The sequence below is a fragment of the Populus trichocarpa genome, chromosome 6, assembly GCF_000002775.5.
Source record: "Populus trichocarpa isolate Nisqually-1 chromosome 6, P.trichocarpa_v4.1, whole genome shotgun sequence".
NCBI classification, from domain to species: domain Eukaryota; kingdom Viridiplantae; phylum Streptophyta; class Magnoliopsida; order Malpighiales; family Salicaceae; genus Populus; species Populus trichocarpa.
The window spans coordinates 16947668-16974730 of record NC_037290.2 but is presented as its reverse complement, the minus strand read 5'-3'; the positions used below and the strand labels follow the sequence as shown (position 1 = coordinate 16974730).

The 27063-nt window shown below is 32.9% G+C and overlaps 1 protein-coding gene and 1 long non-coding RNA gene across 2 annotated transcripts; one reads left to right on the top strand and one right to left on the bottom strand.

Annotated features, from left to right (window-relative positions):
- Positions 1-2291: 2291 nt before the first annotated feature.
- Positions 2292-6096, top strand: LOC18100506 (protein YIP4b). Its single transcript, XM_006381751.3, has 3 exons — positions 2292-2990; positions 5225-5299; positions 5567-6096. The coding sequence occupies exons 1-3, from the start codon at positions 2472-2474 to the stop codon at positions 5825-5827; spliced, it is 855 nt and encodes a 284-aa protein (XP_006381813.1). The 5' UTR covers positions 2292-2471; the 3' UTR covers positions 5828-6096.
- Positions 6097-6662: 566 nt separating this feature from the next.
- LOC112327814 (uncharacterized) lies at positions 6663-7936 on the bottom strand. Its single transcript, XR_002982185.2, has 2 exons — positions 7391-7936; positions 6663-7140 (listed from the first exon to the last, which is right to left on the bottom strand). It is a non-coding gene; the product is annotated as an uncharacterized LOC112327814 (long non-coding RNA).
- Between the last annotated feature and the right edge of the window lie 19127 nt (positions 7937-27063).

Here is a 27063-nt window from a genome sequence, read left to right as displayed (position 1 = left end):
TTTTTTTTCTTAGCAACCAAACTAATCCTATTAAAAACTTTTCTTCTCCAACCAAGCATCAATACCACCTAAAAATAGAAAGAAAGAAAAAACCAATACCATTCCAATTGATTCTCCATGCTAATTACAATCATGCTTGCATAAACACAACAAGAACATTTACACTAACATTTCAAAATTATTTCAATAAAAAACCATTTTTCAAAAAAGAAAAAGAAGAAAAATTTGAGTAATGGAGTTGACCCTATCAATTTAACATAGAAATGCAAACTAAACTCACAAAACAAATCATACATATGTCCCACATCAACCATTATCTATCCTCTATACATATAAAAATTAAAAAAAAATAAGTCTTGACAGGTAGAGAAGAGTGTAAGAGTGTGTGTGTGTGTGTGCAGGGTTTTTTGTTGATTTCATTCTGGCCACACAACTTCTTTCCTCTACCTTTGAAGATTGTTTCATATCCACAATAGTTTAGAAGAGTTGGAGCTGACATCTTTTCAAGTCAATGCAAAAGTTTATACTTCTAGTTTATGAATGGAGAACCAATATGCTATAACATAGAAAGCCAACTACGATATACATGTTCTCACAAATCATGAAAAAAAAATGATGAATAGACAAACTTACCACCAAAAGCTTATCTTGGTTGTGGATGCTTGCACTTATGAAAGTGAACCAATAAAGATAATGGTGCATGAATTACACTGAGAATGTAAATAAGACACAAAACAATGAATATAATAATCACAATAGTAAACTTCATTGCCTATATAAGAATAATTACCATAAAATGCTTCTTAGCATCCTCTAAAAATGCTTTAAATGGTAAATTTAGATACTAAAAAAAAAGATGGAGAGAAAGGATATCTTTTCTTTTTTGTGTCACATACTAGTCCAAAAAAAGAGTAATGGAGAGAGGTTATGTTCTTAAAAATATGTTTAATCTCTTGACTTTACACCTTATTTCTTCTAACTATAAAAAAAAATAAGGACGAAAATATTAGATATCAAAATAGAAAAAAAGAGTACCTTTTCGTTTTTATTAGAGGGTTTTCCTTCCTAGTCTAGAAAAAAAGTAATAGAGAAAGGTTGTGTTCTTAAATATTAGTCTAGTTAGTTGGTTTTAGATGTCTTTAAAGAATGAAAATAGAGGAAAGTTTAGGTGTTTATTAATTAATAAAAGAAACCTTTTTTATATAAATAAAAATAAAGGTAAGAAACATATATATGCTATAAAGAAGCCATATCTGGAGCCCAAAAAATTATATAAAAGAAATGGCCAGCAATTGTAAGAACTTCCAATAATGACATTTCTACCATTAACAAATAATGTTTAGTAAAAGTCCATTTTCTTTTAGTTTTTTTTTTAATGTTAATAGTAATACAATGATTTTAAATTGAAAAACTAACCATTATTTTTAGTTAAAACTAGTTTAGAGGATTGCGCTAAGCTACGACTTGAATATAAAAGAATTGAACATAAAAAAATATATTCAAGTCGTAAAAGACTATTTGGTATTATTATTAAATCTGATCCAATATATCAACCTCGAAACTTCCTTACCCGATGTCTTGACATGCTTGGGTTTAAAATTAAATATTATAAGAGTTATCCTGACATGACCTAGTCGACTTAGCAGGTCACAATGTAATCCAGAAAATCAACAAAAAACATGGTTTGATTTTAAAAAATCAAGATAACTTTATTTTTTAATATTAAGAAGATAATATATTGGATCATCTTAGATTTCACTGTTTAACATGTCAAATCCATTATCCGAGTTATGGACTACACTAGGTTTGAGAACTTTGGTTTTTTTAAAAAAAATATTTTTACTTAATTATATGATAAAAAAAATAGATATTCATAAAATCAAGCGCAAATCAAATGTCAGAATGTTTATTTGAGACTACAATAACTTTATTAAAAGCAAACTAAAATAATTTATAAAGATAAATTTAAAATTAAGCAAATGATAAAGAATAAAATTGAGAAAAGATAGACTAAAATGTAAAAGAAAATATTAAAAAAATGCAAAAAAAAAAAAAAAACAACCTCCAATATCAATAAATGAGGTCTAAAAGTTTTGATGTAGTAAGTAATAAATTAAATTTATTGCAAGTAGAGTTAATTTTACATTAAGAAAAAATAAAACAATTAATTTCATTTAAAATATCAAAATTCTATTCTTTCAATTCTTAAATCTTAAGAAATCAAGCGTGACAAAAAGCGTATCCACCATCAAACATTAATTTATCTTTCTCGTCAATATCATAACGACGACGTTTATCAACCTCTAAAAAGACGAACAAAAACCTGCAAGATCCATAAAACAGCAAATCCCCTCTCCAGATCCTCTGCTTAACTCACCATCAGATCTGGAAAAAACTTTCCAATTCTCCATCACTTTCCCGCGAAAACAAAACTAACAACACATTTTTCCGGAAAATAACCAAAAAAAAAAATGTCGCACAACAGCGACACGATCCCTCTCCACGCATCTTCCCAATCAGATATCGACGAGATCGAGAACCTAATCAACTCCTCCATCCAATCCAGTCCTTCAACAGTCCTACCCGCCCGTCCACCAAGCCCGCCCCGAATACCCGTATCCTCATCTCCATTCATCCAATCAAATCTTCCTCCACCTCCAGCTCAAGCACAGCTCCCCACTCTTCAAAAACCGCCATCTGCTGTCCCCTCCGCCCCTCTACCTCCTCTGCCACCTAGCACTGGTAACTCTGCCGGTGGTAATATTGCTGCTACTGGGTTCGGGTCCCTTCCGAATACGTTGACGGAGCCAGTTTGGGATACGATAAAAAGAGATCTGTCTAGGATTGTGAGTAATTTGAAGCTGGTTGTGTTTCCAAACCCGTATCGTGAAGATCCGGGTAAGGCCTTGAGAGACTGGGATTTGTGGGGTCCCTTTTTCTTTATCGTCTTCTTAGGACTCACTCTTTCTTGGTCCGCTTCTGTTAAAAAGGTTAGTAAAATTTATTTATTTATTTATTTTTAACTCTTTAGGATAATTTTTTATGCCTGTGAGAGTTGAAGAATGGGAATTAGTAGGAATGTAAGCTTTTTAGTCATTTTTTTTATTCCTTACAAATTAATGCGGTTTTGAAGGAATTGATAAGGCAGAGATAGATGATGGGTACTGATATATTTAACTATAGTTTGGAGAGATGAGGTAGCAATGTTGGCTTTAGAATTTGTGGCTCCCAGGCACATAATATGATCTGAATGCACCGCGACATTTAGCCACTGTCATATAATGGGACATGTTAATTGCATCCGTAACAATCGCAGCAGCTGTTTTGTTATTGTAATGTCCATTATTTCAAGCGTGAGGGCTATTGTTTTTAAAAAAAGGTCACCTAAAATTAATAAAAATGTCTGCATGTTATTGTTACTTTGTTAAATGTTGCAGGAAAACACTTAGTTTGTGTTGCATACGTCATAGCATTGCATCATAATAGGTTTTTCAGTGTGGTAACTGTACTTATTTAGTCCCTTTCTGGTGGATTTGTGGAAAATGTATGCATTAAAGATAAAATTTTTAATATTGTTTACCATGCCATGCATTCCGTGATGGTTGAGACCAAGATGTAAACACCCTTGACAGTGTACATTGCATTTTAATACATTCTTATAAGACTCTAAAGGATTGCAATGGTTAACTAATTGGTAGTTTGAAGAACCAAGATGTTTAATTTTGAGTGATCAAAAACAGAGAACAGTGAAATTTCTGCCCGACAACAGGAACACCAGAGTGCTGTAAATTGTTCATGAAAAGTGAATTGTGCTTTGTGGTTTCATGTTTATGCCAATTGATTGTGAAATTGTTGAGGGTTGTAAAAGTAGGGTTTGAAGGAAGTTAAAATAGGTCTGAATTTTTGTTGGTTTTTCTAGAATAAAAAAATATTCTGGGTTTTATGCCTGGATTAATTTGAAGGTACCTAAATGTCTCATCAGATATCTTAGTATCAGGATTGCATCACACAATCTGAAGGATGGCTAGAAAGCTTATAAAACCTCTGCGAAGCATTTTTTTCATCCCTGGAGTAGAATATCATAATTAGTTAAGAATATTTTATGGACTTCGTTAGGTCTTCCTAATTCTTTAAAGACTTTTGACTCTAGATAGAAAACATGGAAATTTGGACCCTAAATTAACTATGATTGCATAATAAGACCAGAAAACATTAAAACACAATGACAGAAATCCATCTCATGCCTATTAAATTGAAAATTATCAAAATACTGTAGAATCTTTTTTCTTTTAATCAAAAAGAGAATAAATGAAATGGAATCATAGGTTTTCTGACGCAAAATAAATGTAAAATAGTGTTTGATACTAATTTTTAAAAAAGAGATCCAAGCAGCTCTAAGTTAAACTTATTTTGGGTTTGTTTGTTGCTGGTGTTGGTTACTGTGTGATGGCTATATAACTGTTGTGACAAACAGAGAAATAGCCCTTTTTCCTGCTTTCCTGGATCAACTTTTCATCGTATGCTATATAAGCTATTGTGTGGTGACAAATAGCAACATTATCAAACGTCTTGGCTTTGTCCTTGCTATGTGGTGGTCACAAAACTTATTTGTGGTGTTCACATAGTGTTTGAATGATTGCTAATCAATTGCTGTGTGGTCATCACAGGCCAACCAACAACAAGGTCAAACGAATCCATAGTTGTTACAAGGTGGCACTGAAGCAATTGTATGGTTACCAAAAAGCAAGGCCAAAACAACTGCATGAACATTCAATGATTTGATATTTATGCCTGCCTGCTATTTGGTCATTGCCTTGCAATGCTTCTTGACTTTGTATATGTTGATTAGTTATTATATCCAAGGCAGAATGTGCTAGATCAATCAGAAAGTTCAGTTGGGATTTAAGTGCTGATATGTGATTTTGGTGTTGAGTTGTGATTTCCTTTCATTTTCTGTCTCTGTGCATGTCTTCTCATGTTTCAGTTTTTGTGCAATGCTGAAGTTGACCTTGATGTTCTTGCAAGATCTAGAAATGGACAGTTATGAATGAAGCATGTTCTATGTATATTGAGAAACTAATATTATCCCACTCTGGATTGATGATTTTAGCTGCCTGTCTTGCTCGATGTTTTCTTTACTTTTCAAAGGAACATTTGATTTGTTATTAGAGCAAAATGATGCAAGTTTTTGTTCAGTTCTAACAGTTTTCATGTCATTTTCCAGTCTGAGGTTTTTGCTGTTGCATTTGCACTGCTCGCAGCTGGTGCTGTAATCTTGACACTGAATGTTCTGCTGCTGGTAATAGCTTCTTTATCCTGCCCTTTCCATGAAGCACAATCACACAAATCCATGTGTGTGTATGCTCTTACATCCCACAGGATTGAACACATTAGCTAGCTTTAATTTCTCTGATATATTGCCAGTTTATATTTGGTCAAACGTTAGTGTTGCATAGAATGGAGAAATTCAATATATATGTTGGCATACCATTATGTTCAAGTTATGGTAATTTAAAAGCCTGTCACATGCCAACATCGCAAGTGATTTCCATCTTTGATGTTACAGGGTGGACACATAATTTTCTTCCAAAGTCTGAGCCTCCTGGGTTACTGTCTCGTTCCTCTAGACATTGGAGCTTTCATCTGCATGTTGAAGGACAATGTAATAATAAAAGTGATTGTGGTATTTGTGACACTGGCTTGGAGCTCGTGGGCTGCCTATCCTTTCATGAGTTCAGCTGTAAACCCAAGAAGAAAGGCACTTGCACTATACCCTGTATTTCTCATGTATGTATCAGTTGGTTTTCTCATCATCGCCATTGATTAATGCATAAGCAACTCCCATTGTTGGAATTTTCATAAACAATTAAACTCACAGCAGTACATAGGAACTTTACATGGTGGTTAATTTTCTGCTCATGTTACTGTATTTTTTTACCCTTTTTGACTCCACATGTTTGGAGATTCAATCTGCCAGATGTTATATAGTAGAGTATGAAACTTTGATGTGGTTATGTACCCTGCTTCATGTCATTTCTGAAAACGGTGTCCGAGAGGTTCCTAAGGTCCTGAAGGGAAATTTTATATTTTTTTTAACCTGCCATTTTTTATGCTGCTTCTAAAGATGACAACTGTTATTGTCACAAATATTCCATTTAAATGGCATTGTGGAAGCTGGAGTATCGTGACATTAGGAACATAATATTCCTTTATCTTCAGAGAGAGAGAGAGAGAGAGAGTACGCAAGAATCCCTTGTGGTAGATTCTAGTTTGGAACTTGTGATTTGTTAATCACACTGCAAGGAGATAGATCTAGTTTTGCTATATATATATATATATATATATATATATATAAACTCTAAGCTTTTCCTTTAGGCTTAAAATGCTAATTCAAGTTCACTGTTTTGTTCTGTTTATTGCATTACTTCATTCATCTTTCCATACAGCAAAAAAAAGAAAAAATAGTTAGGTAAATCAAATCGTCATCCCAAAACTAAAACATTAAAAGAATATATGCTGATCGTACATGATTATCAGCATAAAGGTGCTATTTTCTGATAGAATTTCCACTTCGTTAAACACTAAATAATATCATTTAAAATTATGGGAAAACAAGAGGGGAGCTTAGCCTTAACTTATGCAAATCTCATGTACTGTAATCATTTGATTTGGATGAAAGATTAAGTTTCTTTAATAATATCTCAGAATTAAAAGGTGACAGAATGATTCTAAGATTATTTAGAAGCCTAGAACAAGTTCGAGATTGTCGAGAAAATACAAAGATACAAGCGCATCCAGCTACTGAGCTTGCGAAGTCAATGTTGCTTTGTATTGTCGGGAAAATACAAAGATTATTCATGTACATGTACAAGCATGAATATGTGGGCTACCAGCTTGAAAAATACCCATCGCGGCATGGAGGTTATGGGATTCAATCTCTACCAGTAGCAACTCAATAAAGGGTGGTTTGATAATGGCTAATCTTCAGCAGAGAGACACAGACTACATTGATAAATGTTACGGATGCCAGAAACCAACTCACTTTCAGAAGCAAGGGGGTACTAGGAGGGAAACATTTACCTTGTTCATTAGAGAGAATAGCTAATATTCATCGAGTCAACAAGGTCCTACACATTTAAACTACAGGAAAAAATAAATAAAACACAGTGTCATAGGCAGTAAACAAGCCACATACAGTATACAGAGAATTCATTCATTTCATTCATTCTTCCCATCACCTAAGAGAAACAAAGAGGAGACAGGCTGAAAATTAAAGAAAAGGGAAAGCAATAAAATGAGTGAAAAGCGAGCCCAATAAACCAGCAATCAAGGAAAAGCATAGAAATGAACCAATCAATTCAAAAAACAAAAAACAGAGAGAGGGACTTACGAGTTTGAAGAAAGAGAGAAATGGGAGGTGAGTGAATCAGGGCTTCATTTTTTTCCTTCTGTCACGCTGCAAATTGAGATGGATGCTTGCTTGCTTCTGCTAATTAAGCATTGGAAGCAGAAGAAATAGTGAAAGAGTGCTGCTGACTGCCGAGCCTGTTCTGTTGTGTTGTTTATTTTGGGCTCGGGTTCTAAAGCTCAGGTCAATTAAGAGCCCATAGCAGCGATAATATGCCCAAAAATCTTATGGCCCGAATAAGTTACAGCTTACACAATGGATGTAATATTGGACACCTTTTTACTTTTACTGGACAGCACAAATCTCGGGGAGATGAAAAAAAAAAAAAAAGGAAAAGAAAAATATCGTCGCCACCTAAACGCCGACCATAAATAGAAACACATCACCCTAATGGAGAGGACTAGACGCGATGCTTCAAATGTTATCGTCGACGACTATTTTTTACCATTAGAAGAGGCTACACATGTTGTTTGAATGTAGCGGGCCACTCCACATGTTATAGCGTGTGATCCATGCAAAAATCTAGTTGGCTTGCTTGTACTATAATTATTTTAGTTTTAATTTTGATTTTGCTAAACCGGGCATAAATCAAGTGCCTGAAATTTTTCTTGACATTACGAGAACCTTAAATAAATTCAAATTCCAAATAAAATCATTGTGAATAGATCAAGTTAAGAAAAAAGAAGTTGAGTGAAAAAAAAAAAACACAACTCTTCCTCTTACCGTATATTTTCTGCCCCAGTGAATGATGGCCTGTGAAACTATAAAATTACTGTTTAGAAGTGTGGTTGTTATTGCTTTTTATTCAGAAATATATCGAAATAATTTATTTTTTTATTTTTTAAAAATTATTTTTGATATCAGTACATCAAAATGATTTAAAAACATCAAAAAAATATTATTTTAAAGTAAAAAAAATTAAAAAAAATTTAATTTTTTTCAAAAGCGCTTTTAAAACGCAAAAACAAACAGGGTAAATTGATAATATATTAAAAATAAAAAGATTTTCGTTTTTATACATAAATATATTAAAATTATTGTATTTTCAAGTAAAAAAGTGATTTAATAAAGAGGTAGAGGAGGCAGACAACATTTTTTTCATAATAATTACGCACGGCAAATCAATTTCCTGGCTCAACTAGAAGAAAGAATCATTGAGATGTTGAAATTCAATGGCTTTTTATTACTAATTAGCGTTATTTCATGGGAATGCTTGAATGAATTTCTCAACTTTCGTCTGCCAATCTTTGACCACAACTGCATTGGGAGACCGCTAGATGTTATAAACAAATCATTCTATATAAAGAAAGCATCAGATATATTTTACTCTTTTTTTTTTAATTTCTTCTTTTAAACAGAGATAACAAATTAGAAAATTGTCAATAAATAAATCATTAGCTTGTTTATAAGAATTCATTAAGAAGTAACTACAAACGTTGAGGGCATTACGTACAGAAAGCTAGAACATTCAGAAATTTTGGCCCTTTGACTGGTCTCCATCTTCGTTTATATTATACAAGATCAAGGGCAGTCAAAGAGGGGGCAAGGAAAGGGGAGAATTATGTTACTGTCACTTGGCTGTTATTCGTAGAACTAGAATGACATTGAGGGTGTTAGAGAATAATATAAATCATATTCTAAGACCTCACCTAACAGCTTAAGCTATTGAGTTGAATCGGTTCTTTGACATGGTATCAGAGCCTTGATGACCAAGCGGTCACTAGTTCGAATCTCACCATCCTCATTTATTTGATAAAAATTAAGCACAAGGTAATGTAGGCCTGTGCAAGTTTCAAGGCCAAAGGGCTTTCATTTGAGGGGGTGTGTTAGAACCTCACCTAACAGCTAATTAAGTTATTGGGTTGAATCGGTTCTTTGACAAAGGGCTGACAGGAATAAGACAAAAACTGGCCAAAAAAAAAAAACAAATGGCAACAAATTTCATATTAGAGTCTTATTCTCACCAATTTCCTTGTCAAAGACTGTGCATGGAAATAATTTCGACACTCCGAATCCTTGAAAGAAATAAAGGCTTCTGATTCAAGGTATCCATTTCCTTGTTAAAGATTGCATGCATGGGGCATCAGATAGCAGGTTTTTACAGCCCGGGGCTTTTCTCCAGGAGCACAGCGGGTGAAGTAGCAGTGGAGCAGAGTGGAGCAGGTCGTGTAGCAGAGTGGAGCAGGTCGGTTCAAATCTCTATAAAAAATGGCTCGTGCTATGTTGTGGGTTAATTTTTTTTTAAAAAAATATATATAAAAAAAGGCTAAAATTTAAAAGTATTAGGTCTTTCTGCAAAGCTATACCTAAGAGCATTGGGTATGTCTGCAACGTTTGATCCAAAAGTAATATTTATAATATTAATAATAATATTAAACTTGCATGACCTAAATTTAAGTGGGTTTGGCTGCAACACAAGACTCAGAGCCTTGGATGTGGGTCTAGTTGCAAGGTCGTGTCATAAAAGTGTGATAATTATAAAAGAAAAAATTTAATATTACAGAATGAAATTAAAAAAAATATTAATTGAAAAGAAAAAAATAATAAAGCAAAGCATTATTCCAATGAATAGTGCTTTACGAGGAGGGGTACAGTAAAATCCCCTCATGAGATCACAATAATCTAATAAACAATAAACAAAACAAATCATAAAATTTAATTCTTAATCAAATCGATATTAAAAGATGAAATTAAAAGAAAAAAACCACTTGAGAAAAAGAAAAAAAATCAGAATCAATTGTTTAACCCGCCAAACCAGGTTAACCCGTCAAACCTGAGATCCATGTCATGAGAGTGTGATAACTAAATAGAAACAAATTAATATTAATAAACTAAATTAAACAAAAAAATATTAATTAAAAAGAAAAAAGCAAAAAAAAAACTTAAAACTAATAAATTTTTTTTCAAATTTATTAATTATTATATTAGCAATATTCATTACAATAAAAATAATAATATTTATAATACACATAATAATATTAAATTTGCATTACCCAAGTTTAAGTGAATCTAGCTGCAACACCAAGTCTAAGAGCCTTCGGTTTGGCTGCAGCACCAGACCCAAGAGCCTTGGATGTAGGTCTGACTGCAAGGTTGTGTCATAAAAGTGCGATAATTAAATAAAAAAAAATTAATACTAAAGAATAAAATTAAACAAAAAAAATTAATTGAAAAAAAAAAGCAAAGCACTATTCCAATGAATAGTGCTTTGCGAGGAGGGGTACAATAAAATCCTCTCATGAGATTACGATAATCTAATGAAAATTAAACAAAACAAATCATGAAATTTAATTCTCAATCAAATCGATATTAAAAAATGACATTAAAAGAAAAAAACTAATAAAGAAAAAGAAAAAAAAATCTGAATCAACTGGGTTAACCCGCCAAACCAGGTTAATTCGTCAAACCTGGGATCCGTGTCATGAGAGTGTGATAACTAAATAGAAAAAAATTAATATTAACAAACTAAATTAAACAAAAAAAGGTTTAATTTAAAAGAAAAAACAAAAAAAATCTATAACTAAAAGGAATCTGCCTTTCATTATAGATTTGCACGGTGTAATCCACAGTGAAAGGTTAATCTATTTTAGTTATAGTTACAATATTAAAAGATGAAATTGGAAAGAAAACGCTAATGAAGAAAAAGAAAAAAAATTGAATCAACTGGGTGAACCCGCCAAATCAGGTTAACCCGTCAAACCTGGGATTCGTGTCTTGAGAGTATGATAACTAAATAAAAAATTTTAATATTAATGAACTAAATTAAACAAAAAACAATTGATGAAAAATAAAAAAAACAAAGAAAAAAAAACCTATATGAAGAAAAAACTCATGAAAAAAAAAATCTGAATTAACTAGGTTAACTCGTCAAAGCAGGTTAACCCGTCAAACCTGGAATCCATGTCATGAAAATTTGATAACTAAATAGAAAAAAATTTAATATTAACAAATTAACTTAAAAAAATTAATTAAAAAGAAAAAAAACAAAGAAAAAAAACTTATAAGAAGAAAAAACTCATTTAATAAAAAGGTCACGGCCTCGGCCTCGGCCCAAACATGTACATCTAGCATTTGTTTTCTTATGCACAAGAAGTGAATGACATTTTCTTGCCCCCTTTTCATAAAATAAAAATAAAAGTAAATGATATGTTATCTACGATGATAAACAACATGTCGTTTACTTAACTAATTTTTTATCATCAAAGAGGTGATTGAAAAATTAGACTAGTATTTTTTAGATCTAAAATTTTATTTTTCAATATATTTTCATCTACATATACGTAATAAACATCCATACCTAAACCATTATTTCAACTCATAACACCTCTAAATAGATTTTAAAAAAACACCAAATTCAACTTGGGAAAAAATTCTCTCTCAACTACGATATATTCTTTTCCGGTAAGATGAGGGTCTAAAAACATTTCAATAGACCTTCCCTCATCAAATGGATCTCATTAATACCAAGATTAATTTTTTTTGTTGCCGCAAAGTAGCCAATCAATTATTTTGGCTCTCATTTGCTATTTTCCAAACAGGTTTCTCACTCTTTTTCTAAATACAAACACCAAAAATAAATAAAATAAACTTTCAAATAAAAATTAAAATTTTAAAAACTAAATGAACTGAATTGGAGGAGAAAGGAAAATGGATGGGCCAAGAAGCACTTTTTATCGCCTTTTAGATTGGCCACGTATTTTTCTTGTGTTTTACATATGGCCCTCTCTCTTTTTATTTTATCTTTCAACCATAATTTAAAACTTCACCTCATGGAATTAAGTAACAAAAAAATTAAAATGAAAAAAAATATAAAATATAAAAGGGAGCAGCTTCACTATTCAAAAGGATTAAATTGAATAAAAAAATTTAAAGATGAAAATGCAATAAAAAAATAAAATAGCAGCTTCATTGTTTATAAATGTACGAGTGCTGTTGTGCCACTGTGGCATCTTTGAGTGGAAAGTTGTTGTGGCCTTTTTTGGGTTCAAGTTTGGGTGCAACAACAATTTTGTCCTTACAAAACTATAAATCAAGATTTCCTATTTTTTTTAATGTAATTTGAATTATCCCCTTCAGTTAACTATGCCATGGAAAATATTTTATAAAATAGGATAAACTATTCAATCTATCCTTATATAATTAAACAAGTCTCCATTATATCACTATAATAGTAATTTTATTTATATAGGTTAATAATTAATTGCATGCTGTTTAAGCCATTTATGGCATGCTTCTTTGTAATTTACCTTAATTTATTTTATTTACATTGAGGACTGAATATATTTTGTAAGAATAATTAAAATACTAAATTAAATTAATTAAGACCAAAAAAGAGATATCAATGGTTTACCTTTTGCTTTGCTCGCTTGCTTTCGTTTGTATATTATAAGTTTCTCATCAAATAAAAGAAGATGTAGGATTATTTTATTCTAAATTCTTAAATTTTGTAGCATAATTAATATTATCCATGGTTTGTTTTGAATTGTTGTATTAAAGAAGAATATGATATATTTTAATCTATACTCTTACGTTCTGAATCATAATATTGTTGAATTATGCTGCATTTTAATTATTGTGATGTTGCAAGTAAGTGTTTTAGAAAGAAAATCTCTTAAAGATAGACTATTTCTACGTGTTTGACCAAAGTGTTTGATTAAAAGATAAAATAGTTTTCTTTTAAATTAAGAATACGAGTCCAAAGCCTTAACTTTATTTTATTTTAATTTTATCCTTCTAAGTGATATTTGTGATATTTTATTTGTTGACATTTCCATATCTTTGAATGTGCTTGAGTGTTTTGATATTGAGAATGGTTTTTTATCCTTCTAAGTGATATTTGTGATATTAGGCTTAGTGTTTTTTTTATTCTATTTAATTTTGGATTTGTTTAGCAATTTTATGGTGTTTCGATATTGAGAATGGTTTTTTTTTTAAAGGTGTTATGGTGTTTTTTAAATATTTTCAAGTAAAAAAATAGAAATTGGATTTTTGGGACCTAGGATTCTAGACCCCGACTTTCTGGCCAACTCTAGTTTCCAAAATGATTACTAATAAATGACGCATAATATGCTTCGCTGTTTTTTTTAATTAAAAAAACAAAAGGATACAAAGTATTGTTTGTTCTATTAAACAAGGGGGAAGTTCAGGCATGCGGGTATGCTATTTTAGACAACTCATTAGTTTTTTTTCTTTTTTAAAAGAAATTTAATTAAGAATCGTTATAAATAAAATAATTTAAATTATATGTAAAATATTATTTCATTACATATAATTCAAAATTTGTTTTTGTTTTTTAATTAAAACTATAGAAGTTTTTAGTTATTGAAGAGATATATTTTTTTACTTATTTTAAATTATTGGAATTTTTTATATAATTCATTTTAATTTCCTTTACTTTTAATTTGAAAAACATGTTACTAATAAAATAATTATAAAAAAATGATTATATAAGAAAAGAATAATTCATTTAATAAAATATATATTTTTAAATAATTTAAATTGTATGTTTTGAACAAATATTTAATTTAATTGTAAAAATATTAAATGAAAATAAATTTAAAAAACTACCCCACAACAAGGGTAAATAATCGGTGATAGTAATATGCTAAATAGTAAATAGCACGGCAAATGAGTTTTTCATAGATCTTTTACTCAAATGGACCAAGCATTTGTGGGATTTTCTATTTTTATGTGTTCTTTAGGTGATCTCCAATCAAGCTTATAGATATTTACTTGATAGTTGGCATACTTTATTTTGTTGGCAAGATTAAATTATATTTTAATATTAAAAAATATATTCATGTATTGTTAGCGTGTTTTAAAAAGTAAAAAAAAAATTATGACTCGGGTCATAAACATAACTGGGTCAAATAAACTAGTTTTATTTAATCATGTGATAAAAAAACAATGATAAAAAATGTATTGAATTAAAAAACAAAAGGTGATCATAATGACATGCACAAAAACAAACACTTGCCAAAATAAAAAATAATAGTTACAAAGCTCAATTCTCAGACAACTCAATGCTGAAGAATAAAATTGAAAAAAAAATAAATAAAAGAAAAAAACCCAAGTCAAATACAAGACCCATGACTCGGGTTGTGAGGCCAGAATAACCCTATAGAAAGAAAATAAAAAAAAAATATAATACCCAATTCCTAACAATCAGAATGTATAAGGACGAGTTCAAAAAAAATCAATTAACAAAACAAACCAAAAAAATTAAAGCACCATCAAATCCATGTAAGTCTACCAAACCCTATGAGCCGGATCATACTAATAGGATAACCTAATATAAGAAAAAATAAGAAAAAACATGAAGTCCAATTATGAAACCAACCAAATATTGAAGGATAAAATTGAGAAAATATCAATCTTAAAAAAATAACAAAAAAAAAACCAAGTCAAACCAAGTTAACCAACTAAACCCAAAACCTAGGTCATGAGACTAGAATAACCCAAAACAAATGAAAGAACAGAAAATCATGAAGCCCAATTTTCAACCAATCCGATGTTAAAGGATTAAATTAAAAAAGAAAATGAGTGTAAGAAAAAAAAAAGACTAATGCCAACATTGGTTAACGTTTTAAATCCGAGACTTGGGTTGTGAGACTAGGATCACCCCATTAAATAAAAATCATGAAGCTCAATTTTTAACCAACCCAAGGACAAAATTGATAAAAAGAATCAATTTTAAAAATGTTCTAGAACAAAAAAAATAACAATAAAAAGAATGGAGACCAAATTTGACATGAAGATAAAATGATAGAACATTTTTCAATTTTGGCTAGACCAGCATAAATCTTGAGGAAACAAGAGAGAAAAGAGAGAGGAGGAAAAAATATGTCGTTAGAGCATCATTGCCACTCCTCCACCAACATGCATTGCCTCGCCTGAAAGCTCTTGTTATGCCTCTCCCAATTTCACCAAGAAAACCTGAGTATTTGACATCCAAAACTAGAAAATCACCCATAAAATAACCACAACCATAAAAAATTATTTTGAGATACATCTCAACATAATTATTCTCCAAGCAAAAAAAAAAAGCCTAACTTAAGCATGACAAGAATGAAAAATAAGTTTTGGTGAATATCAAAAACATAAAGTACATCATAGAGATACAAGGTTGGTTTTTCTTTTATGAACATTTTATAAGTGGCAATGTCACGTAAGTCAACACTAGACTTGTTCCCTTGTACAATTTTCTAATTTCGATTAGAATTCTACAGTACTTTACAAACCCAATTCAATCTCTCACGACATAATCTATTGCTCCTTAGTATATAGTCCACAAAGAATTAGATTCAACAACAAATACAATGGAAGAAAGTAAAGATTCAAAGCAAGAAATTAAACATGGTTATACATGCTTTAGCTTAGGGCACCCAAGAGCGAAGTGTCTGACATGTTGTTGCTTGTTTTTAGGAGTTTACCGAGTCCTGTTTACTCAGTCTTTGTTTCTATTAATAAATCCCTGGTCTTTAAGGAAAGTTGGGACTGTTAGTGGTCAATTTACACTAACCATGTTAGTGGATGTAATGTTAAATGTGAGCTTTCTTTTAGCTTTCCTGTTATTACTATAAGGCTATATAACGCCAAGTTTGCTTAATAAGAAGGTAGATCATTCACCCAGAATATTGTTGAGCTCTATTTTTATTTTGTGATCAAAGTTTCCCAACATTTTGGTATCAAAGCTTCCCATTGGGGCCTGAAAAATAAAAGTCGCAGCTTTAAGTGATTTCAAACAAGTGTGAGTAAGAGAGATGTCCAGCGATGAAAATTTCATGCAGCTATCCATTCCTCACTTCGATGGTCATTATGACCATTAAAGCATGCTTATGGAAAACTTTATGCATTCTAAGGAATTTTAGGGGCTGGTGGAGACTGGCTATGTTTAGCCAGCGAGTGGATTAGTACAGACGAATGCACAACGGAAGAAAATTAATGAGATGAAGCTAAAGGATCTCAAAGTGAAAAGCTACCTCTTTCAGGCCATCGACCGTACAGTTCTTGACACCATTGTCAAGAAGGATACTGCCAAAGATATTTGGGATACCATGAAGAAAAAGTTATAAGGGAATGCAAGGGTCAAGAAGTCTCATCTCTAAGCTCTCCGACAAGAATTTAAAACCCTAGAGATGAAGTCCGGTGAAGGAGTGACAAAGTATTTTTCTAGAGTCATGACGATGGCAAACAAGATGCAAGTCTATGGAGAAGAGATAGAGGATGTGAAGATCATGGATAAAATTCTGCGTACTCTCACAGAGAAATTTAACTACATTGTCTGTTGCATAGAAGAGTCAAAGGATATTGATAATCTCTATGTGAATGAACTTCAAAGCTTTTTAATTGTGTAAGAGCAGAAGTTTTGGAAAAATAGTGGTGAAGAACAGGTTTTAAAGGTTGCATTTGAAGAAGGGAAAGGTATAGGACGAGGCCGTGTTGCTTATAGGGGCAGAGAAAGAGGAAGAGGCAGTGGTGGTACCAGTTTCAATAAAGCTACAATTGAATGCTATCGGTGTCACAAACTAGGCCACTTTTAGTATGAGTGCCTCTCTTGGAGCAAAGAAGCCAACTATGCTAAGCTTGATGAGGAGGGTGAGATGCTATTGATGTCCTATGTAGAGATGAACAGGGCTAAAAGAAAAGATGCATGGTTCCTTGATTCAGGGTGTTCCAATCATATATGTGGAGATATAACCATGTTCAGTGAGATTGATGATAGTTTTCGGCAATTGGTCAGTTTAGAAAACAACACCAGGATGAATGTGATAAGCAAATGGAGTGTGAAGCTGCTCTTAAATGGGATCGATCATGTTGTGTTCGAGGTATACTATGTTCCAGAACTCATGAATAATCTCTTGAGTATAGGGTAGCTTCAAAAGAAAGGCTTGACAATTCTGATTTAGAAAGGGGTATGCAAGATTTACCACCATTTCAAGGGCTTGATCATTGAGACCAACATGAGTGCAAATAGGATGTTTATTATACTTGCTCAATCACAAGTGATGTTTCAGCAATGATATGATGAGTGTCTTCACACAAGCTCACAGAATCTGTCGTAATTTTGGCATCGCAGATATGGACATCTAAGTTACAAGGGTTTGAGAATTTTGCAGATAAAAAAAATGGTACGTGGCCTCCCCAAGTTTACTGTCTCAGATGTGCACAGACTGCATTATTGGCAAGCATCATCGTGATATTATACCGAGGAAGAGTTCTTGGAGAGCAAGTCAGATATTGGATCTCATCCATGCAGATATATGGTACAATCGCTCTCATATCCAATAGCAATAAAAGGTACACTTTGTGTTTTATAGATGACTATAACAGAAGGTCATGGATATATTTTCTGATAGAGAAGTCAGAAGCATTGAGTCATTTTAAGTGTATTAAGAAGATAATAGAGAATGAGACAAGTTTCATATCAAGTGTTTGCGTACAGATAGGGGAGGCGAGTTCACCTCGCTTGAATTCAACAATTTCTATGAGCAGAATGACATTAAGTGACAATTGATAACTGCCTACACCACTCAATAAAATAGTGTGGCTGAATGGAAGAAAAGAATAGTAATGAACATGGTTCGTGTAATACTCTCTGAGAAGAAAATCCCAAAAACATTTTAGGTAGAGGCAGTAAATTGCAATTATGTGTTGAACAAATGTCCAACTTTAGCAGTAAAAAACATCACCCCAGAAAAAGCATGGAGTGGAATGAAGCCTTCTGTTGATTATTTTTGGGTCTTCGGCTATATAACACATGTTCATGTGCCAAAGGTACGAAGAACTAAACTTGACAATATAAGTTTTATGTGTATATTTTTAGGTGTTAGTGAGGAATTCAAGGGTTATAGACTATTTAATACTATTATAAAAAAGATAGTAGTGAGTAGGGATATGATATTTGAAGAGGAGAAACAATGGGATTGGAATGAGAGTTATGAAGAACAAATTTTGATAGATTTAGAATGGGGAGATGATGCTATAGCGGGAGTAGATGATAATAAAGGTGAGGACGGTGAAAATATTAATGGAGTTAAAAATGATGGTGAAGATGTAAGTGAGACTAACAGTGGTAAGAGAGAAGGAGATGTATCTCCAAATAATAGGGACGTTGAGGATAATGAAGATGGTAATAGAATAAAAGAGCCTTCAGCATGGATGAGGGATTATGTTAGTGGGGAGGGTCTTGGGTTATCTGAAGATGAAGGTAATTTAGCACCAATGGTGTCAAGTGATCCATTGTACTATGAAGAAGCAGTGAAGGATGCAAGCTGAAGATTGACCATGGACAATGAAATCAAGTCCGTAGAGAAAAACAAGACATGGATGTTGGTTGCATTGCATGTTGAGCCAAGAAAACTAGGGTGAAATGGATCTATAAAACTAAGTATAATGAGCATGGAGAATTTGACAAGCACAAAGCATGTTTGGTGGCTAAAGGGTACACACAGAAACATGGAATAGACTATACAGAGGTCTATGCTCCGGTGGCGAGAATGGAAACTGTGAGGATGGTAGTGGCTCTAGCAGCTCAAAGAAACTGAAAAATATTTCGGTTAGATGTGAAATCAGCCTTCCTCTATAGTGAGCTTAATGAAGATGTGTATGTTGAGCAACCAAGGGGTTATAAGATCAAGGGACGTGGGGACAAGGTCTATAAGCTGCACAAGGCTCTATACGACTTAAAGCAAGCTACACGAGCTTGGTTCAACCGTATGGAGACGTACTTTGTTAGTGAGGGATTCAAAAGATGTCCTAATGAGCAATCCTTTTTCACAAAATGGAGCAAATAAGGTAAAATACTTATTATAAGTGTTTATATTGATGATTTAATCTGTACTGGTAATGATGAAGAGATGATAAGTAGTTTCAAGTGTTCAATGATGTAAGTTTTTGAGATGACTGATCTGGGAAAAATAAAGTTCTTTCTCGGCATTAAAGTGTCACAACAATCCGATGGTATCTTCATCTGCCAAAGGAAATATGCACTAGAGGTTTTGAAGCGATTTAGAATGCTAGAAAGTCATGAAGTCAATAGTTCGATTGTTCCAGGTTTCAAGCTAAGCAAGGATGTGGATGGAGCTATAATTGATGAATCGTATTACAAGTAAATTGTTGGGAGTCTCATGTATCTCATGGCAACTCGTCCAGATATAATGTACAATGTAAGCTTGATCAGCAGGTGACACGACCAAAAGATTGATGTCTTCTCCCAAGTGTAGGAGTGTCGAAGTAATAAATAACCCGGCAAGACCGGGGTCGAACCACAGGGAGGTTAATTGTATAAATTATAGTTAACAACAACACAATAACAACAACAACAACAACAACAACAACAATAATAATAATAATAATAATAATAATAATAATAATAATAATAAAGAAGAAGAAGTTGATGAGAACTTTGAGATGGAAGATTAACGTAAGGATTAAACAATGATAACAACAAATGTCAAGGTTAGAGGATCCACTAATGGTATTTCAAACAAGTATAGTATAAACTCTTATTGTTCAATTGGAAACCACACACAAAGGAGGTTCCAATCAGATTATAAATTGTTAACATGATTACATTAGTTATCTTATTCGAATAATGCTAATACTTGTAAATGTTGTCAGGCATTCATGATTATAACTTATGTTAACAACAAATCAAGTTCCTTTCATAGCTCAGGTGTCGGTTATACCATACAGTATGGGCTATGAAAGTGCCAAGTATTTGTTGTACCAAGTGTTATACAACATAAATCTAGATTAACAATTTCTCAAGCAAAGTATTAAAAGTGAACAAGATAACAAATATAAAGCATGTTAGTATCCAACATTAAGGTCCATGTTAAGTTTATATTATACTTATTCTTACACCATTAGTGTACCCTTTTCACCTTGACATAATTAACTTAGCAACACATAATGAAAGAAAGAAACATAAATAAACAAGGGAAGGAAATGAAAAGCATAAGCAAGAAATTAATATAAGCAAAACTTAAGCATTACAAAACATAAAGAGAGAGCAAGAGCATGATCTTGATCTGAAAACCAAGATGCCTCAATACATGGCAAATGCCTCCTTTTATAGGCCAAAATTCGGAACTATTGATTTGTTGACTAATTGATGAGTGAGTGGCCACATCTTGACTTGGTGACAATCCTTATCTTCTTGTCTGCCAAAAACGTCATTGATGACGTCATAATTTGAACAAACTTAAATCATGAACGTTCTAGAGAATTGTCTCATCTTTCCAGGGTAAAAATTTGAGATCATTTGGACTTCTAGAACTCGAGATATGGGCTGAACACTAAACAGTGTCTGAGCTGCAGGACAGATTCGGACTTCTTTGTTGTTGCTGCAATTTGGACTTGAAAACGGCCTTTTTAAATCTTGGGCTTCACATGAAAGTTGTAGGCCTATGTCTTATCGTTCCATCCATATAAAATGGACCTAAATCCAAGATCTGCAGCTCCAGATATCACCCGATTACCAAACAGTGTTCAAGTTTGGACTACACCAATCATCTCTTTTCTAAGTTTGCCCATCTCTTTGTCCTTTCAATTTCAGTACTTCAACTCGTCAATCAATTCTTTCATTTATGTGATAGACCTGCATTTAAGATGAACATTTACCATAAATTAAAGGTATCTTATATTATTAGATATGTTATTATAAAACATGCTTTAGTTAAGGAGTTATTGATACTTCAAGTGTAAAATGATGATATAAAACCTTGATAAAAATGCACTTTTAAGTACTAATCACACCCCCCAACCAGCTTATTACTAGTCCCTAGTAATCAAAGCGTTAAAATAGAAAAACTATTTGCAGATTTCACAAAGCAAGGCATTCATCATTCAACTTCCATTAATCTATCCAGATAAACAAACTCTCTTTAAATTTATATATCTGCTCAATACCTCTTAAACAAAATATTAATAGACCTTCCTTTTTATGTGCTCAATGTATGAAAACATAGATGATGGGGCTTTTATTGGAAGAAAACAATATTCTGTTCTAATGTTTAAGGTTAACTTCCTTGGGTTGGGATTATTATCTTTTTCTTTTTTTTCCTTTTTCTTTCTTTTTCAATATATATACATATACTTAAAACACAATGCATCTTTAACCCATGTAACGAGCTTTCGGCTAATGACTCCCAGACCAGTTGGTCTTAGGGCATTAGGTGTTGAGACACCCCTACGAGCTTAGTAACTCGGGTTGCAGATACTGATACGTAGATAGTGCAATGTTTGATTCCCTTAAGCTTTTCTCCTTAACCCATGTAACAAGCTTTGGGCCAATAGCTCCCAAGTCAGTTAACTTTAGGGTATTAGGTGTTAAGACACCCTTTCGGGCTTAATTGCTTAGGTTAGGGAGGCTACGAAATCAAACTTATCTATGTTTTTATTATCATCATTTTCTTTTTGTTTTCTTTTTGTTTTTTTGTTTTCTTTTTGTTTTTGTTTTTTTTTTGTTTTTTTTTTTTTGCAAATTATAGACTATCCATATCCCTTAGTTGTTACCTTTAACAAAAGAACATAAATAATGTAATAATCCAATGCGCAACCCACAATCATATGTTAAAGTGTGTGTGTGAAAATGAAGGTTTAAGAATACTTGTTAAATGAGTATATGAGCAGAATCAAGTGATAACAATACGAGAGTTTGTAAACCTGAATATTTCAAGAAGTATTCTAATAGGCCTTGTTATGAATATTGCAAATAACCATTGGAAAATGTTTACTAAGATGCGTCTCAAGAGTCACTAAAATTCCCCCTTACTCTGCCATCCTAGTAAGAATAGTTTAGCCAAATGGTTTTTTTTTTTTGTCAACTACTACTCTCTCCCCCCAACCAAAACGAGACATTGTCCTCAATGTCATAAGGTAGAAAGATAGAGTATAGAAGACATCACCTGAAACAACGAACACTGACAAACCTGAAACACACTTAAACAAACATAAGAAATAACAAAACAAAATAATATGTTATTAATAAAACAAAAAAAAACATAAATTTTTACAAACTAAGACTCAAATCGTAGTTGTGATTGTGGCTCACATCTTCCCTTGGTTTTACGTCCAAGAACGGCTTAAACGCCCTCTATGGGTCGGGGATAGGCTTCCCATCCAGTTTTCTTAAAAACTAAGTCGATCATGTTCTTTATAAAATTGTGGCCATAAATCATGAATAGCACGATGCACATCTCCACTAGGATGCGTCTCAAGGGTTAATAGAAGATTATCTAAAGACCCCTTACTCAGGACATCCTTAATGAATTGTATTTTGTCTTCACGATTTATAGATATCATTCCTAAAGAACGACATGTTGCATTACAAGTCCATCTAGAACATCGGTGACAGACTTTCAGTCGTTTTGCACGACGTTTCTTTGCAAAAGTGCTTTTACCTGTTCCAGGCATGTGTGAAATGAAAGAATTAGAGGACTCACCTGATAATCGGACCTTTGCTTCAATCAGCCAACGAATATCTTCAGGAATTCCATGATTCATTAACAACCTCAATCTTGCACACCTAGCACGGTAAATTTTTGTAATCGCATTCTGAGGCAGAGCGGGAAAGTACTTTTTCAATTTTTCAAGAGTGGTGTCCATTTTCAAATGAGAATTAGAGAAAAGATTCAAAGAAGAGAGAAAGAGCCAAGAATTGCACAATGTTTACAAATATCAGTTATTATGGGAAACTGAAAGAACCGACTGAAGTCACGGAGTACTGTTATCCGCCATTTGACCAGGGTGAGAGAGACTAGCAAAACAAAATTCACACCAAAACAAAACACAAAATAATGTGAGAAAAAGAATCATTCTTTATATACAGGATCACTCAATTTAATAGAGTCATTTTCAACTGAAAAATTGTCAAAGTAAACTTTCAAACGATGTCCATTTACCTTGAAAACATTGTCATTCTTTGGATTCTCGATATCACAGGCCCCATATGGATACACACGTTTCACAATAAAAGGACCGCTCCATCTTGATCTTAGCTTTCCAGGAAATAAATGGAGTCGAGAATTATAAAGCAAAACTTTTTGACCAACATCAAATGTTTTTCTCAAGATTCTCTTGTCATGAAATTCTTTGATTCTTGCTTTATGAATTTTTGAATTCTCATATGCATCATTTCTTATTTCCTCAAGCTCATTTATTTGTAACTTACGCAGCTGACTGGCATCATCAAGGTTTGAATTGAAAGCTTTAATAGCCCAATAAGCTTTATGTTCAAGTTCCACAGGCAAGTGACAAGGTTTTCCATAGACTAGTCTATAAGGTGACATACCTAATGATGTTTTATAAGCAGTTCGATAAGCCCAAAGTGCATCATTAAGTCTTAAAGACCAGTCTTTCCTATTAGGGTTCACTGTTTTCTCCAAGATTTGTTTGATCTCCCTATTAGCAAGCTCTACTTGTCCACTTGTCTAAGGGTGATAAAGGGTGGCAACTTTGTGTGTGATTCCATATTTCTTCATTAAAGACTCAAATGGCTTGTTGCAGAAATGTGTTCCACCATCACTTATCATGGCTCGAGGGATTCCAAATCGACTCAAAATATTTTCTTTTAAGAACTTTATTACTATTTTGTGGTCATTGTTTCGACTTGGAATTGCCTCTATCCATTTTGAAACATAATCTACTGCGACTAATATGTACAAGAAACCAAATGATGGAGGAAATGGACCCATGAAATCTATACCCCAACAGTCAAAGATCTCAATGACAAGAATAGGATTTAAGGGCATCATATGACGTTTTGAAATAGATCCCAACTTTTGACAATTTTCACAAGTCTTGCAGAATGCATGTGAGTCCTTGAACATGGTGGGCCAGTAAAATCCACTTTGTAGGATTTTTGCAGTGGTCTTTCTTGATGAGAAATGACCCCCACATGCCTCAGAATGACAAAATTTAATGACACTACTTACCTCATTGTCAGGAATGCATCTTCGAAATATTTGATCAGGACAATATTTGAATAAATAAGGGTCATCCCAATAAAAGTTCTTTACTTCATTCAAGAACTTTCTTTTGTCTTGGGTACTCCAATGAGCCGGCAATTGTCCTGAAACAAGAAAATTAACAATATTAGCATACCAAGGCATTGTAGAGATGGAAAATAAAGATTCGTCAGGAAAGTAGTCATCGATTGGTGTGATGTCAGATCTCGAATCTGTTGTCAATCTTGACAAGTGATCTGCGACAACATTTTCGGTGCCTTTCTTGTCTTTGATCGTGATATCAAATTCTTGAAGTAACAAAATCCACCGAACCAATCTAGCCTTAGAATCTTTCTTAGAAAGAAGATATTTCAATGCTGCATGATCACTAAAAATAATAACAGGTGAGCCAACAAGATAAGACCTGAATTTTTCACATGCAAATACTACTGCAAGTAATTCTTTTTCAGTGGTGGTGTAATTCATTTGAGCACTATTCAAAGTTTTACTTGCATAGTAAATCACATAGGGTTTCTTATCTTTTCTTTGTCCCAAGACAGCACCTACGGCATAATCACTAGCATCACACATTATTTCAAAAGGTAATGACCAATCAGGAGGTTGAATGACAGGAGCAGAAGTAAGCAGGTTTTTAAGTTTAACAAAGGCTTCTTCACAATGTTCAGTCCATTCAAAAATATTATCCTTTGTTAGAAGGTTACTCAAGGGCTTAGATATCACACTAAAATCTTTGATGAACCTTCTATAAAAACCAGCATGTCCTAAGAATGATCTAACATCTTTAACAGATTTTGGTGTTGGCAAGTTAGCAATTAACTCGATTTTAGATTTGTCAACCTCAATTCCTTTGGATGAAACAATGTGACCAAGTACAATGCCGTTTGTTACCATAAAGTGACATTTTTCCCAATTCAGTACGAGATTCTTCTCTTCACACCTGCTCAAAACCTTTTCTAAGTTAGTCAAACAATCATCAAATGAATCGCCAAAAACAGAAAAATCATCCATAAAAATTTCAAGAAAACGTTCAACCATATCACTAAATATACTGAGCATGCATCTTTGAAACGTGGCTGGTGCATTACATAATCCAAAAGGCATCCTTCGATATGCAAAAGTACCAAATGGACATGTGAAAGTAGTCTTCTCTTGATCTTCCAATGCAATTTCAATTTGGTTGTAACCTGAATAGCCATCTAGGAAACAATAAAATTCATGACCTGCAACTCTTTCTAGGATTTGATCCATGAAAGGTAAAGGAAAATGATCTTTTCTAGTCATTGAATTTAGTTTCCTATAGTCAATGCACATGCGCCAACCAGTAATAGTCCTAGTTGGAATTAACTCATTTTTTCTCGTTTGTTATCACAGTGACTCCAGACTTCTTGGGTACAACTTGGGTAGGACTTACCCATTTGCTGTCAGAAATAGGATAAATGATTCCATTATCTAGAAGCTTAATGACTTCATTTTTCACTACTTCTTTCATATTAGGATTAAGCCTTCGTTGCATTTCTCTAGAGGGTTTAGCATTTTCCTCCAAATAGATCCTGTGTGTGCAAATCAAAGGACTAATTCCTTTTATGTCAGCTATGGTCCATCCTAATGCATTTTTGTGCATTTTCAGAGTTTGTAATAACTTACCTTCTTGATGTGCATTAAGTTTGGAAGAGATTATTACCGGAAAAGTTTCATTTTCTCCCAAAAATGAGTATTTGAGATTGAATGGTAACGGCTTCAAATCCGGTTTTGGTGGTTGAACACTTGAAGGTATGGAATCAATTGATCGTGGTGGCAATTTCTCAATTTTCGGTCTCCAACTATTTTCCTTTGATTCTTCCTGAAAATAAACCATTTGCAAATCTTCAGATTCATCAATCTCAATTTCACTGGAAGTGGTTTGAAATTGGTCATGAACTAATTTTTCAGTAAAGTCCACTTCCTGTAAATCATTATCATCTCCAGGTTGCTTGCAAATGTTGAAAATATTCATCTCCAATGTCATGTTTCCAAAAGATAGCTTCATCAGTCCATTCCTACAATTAATCAATGCATTAGAAGTTGCAAGAAACGGACGTCCTAAAATAACAGGAAATGAATTACATGCTTCAACAGGTTGTGTGTCCAAGACAATAAAATCTACAGGGTAAATGAATTTATCGACTTGTACTAACACATCTTCAACTATTCCTCTAGGCACTTTTACAGATCTATCGGCAAGTAAAAGAGTCACAGAAGTTGGTTTTAACTCACCTAGATTGAGACTTTGAAAAACTGAATATGGAAGTAAATTCACACTAGCTCCAAGATCAAGTAAGGCTCTTTCAATTTTATGTTCTCCAATAAAGCAAGAAATTGTAAGACAACCAGGGTCTTTATATTTCAATACATTATTGTTCTGAAGAATGGCACTTACTTGTTCGGCTAAAAAGGCTTTCTTTTTCACATTCAATTTTCTCTTCACAGTGCACAGATCTTTCAAAAATTTAGCATAAGAAGGAACCTGTTTAATAGCATCCAACAAAGGTATATTGATCCTTACCTGTTTGAAAGTTTCAAAGATTTCAGAGTTGTGATTAACTTTCCTTTGTTTGGTCATGGCATGAGGAAATGGAAGTGCTGGCGGAGAATCAGTCTTTTCTTTGCAATGATCAGATTCAACCCCTTCCTTACCCTCAGAGA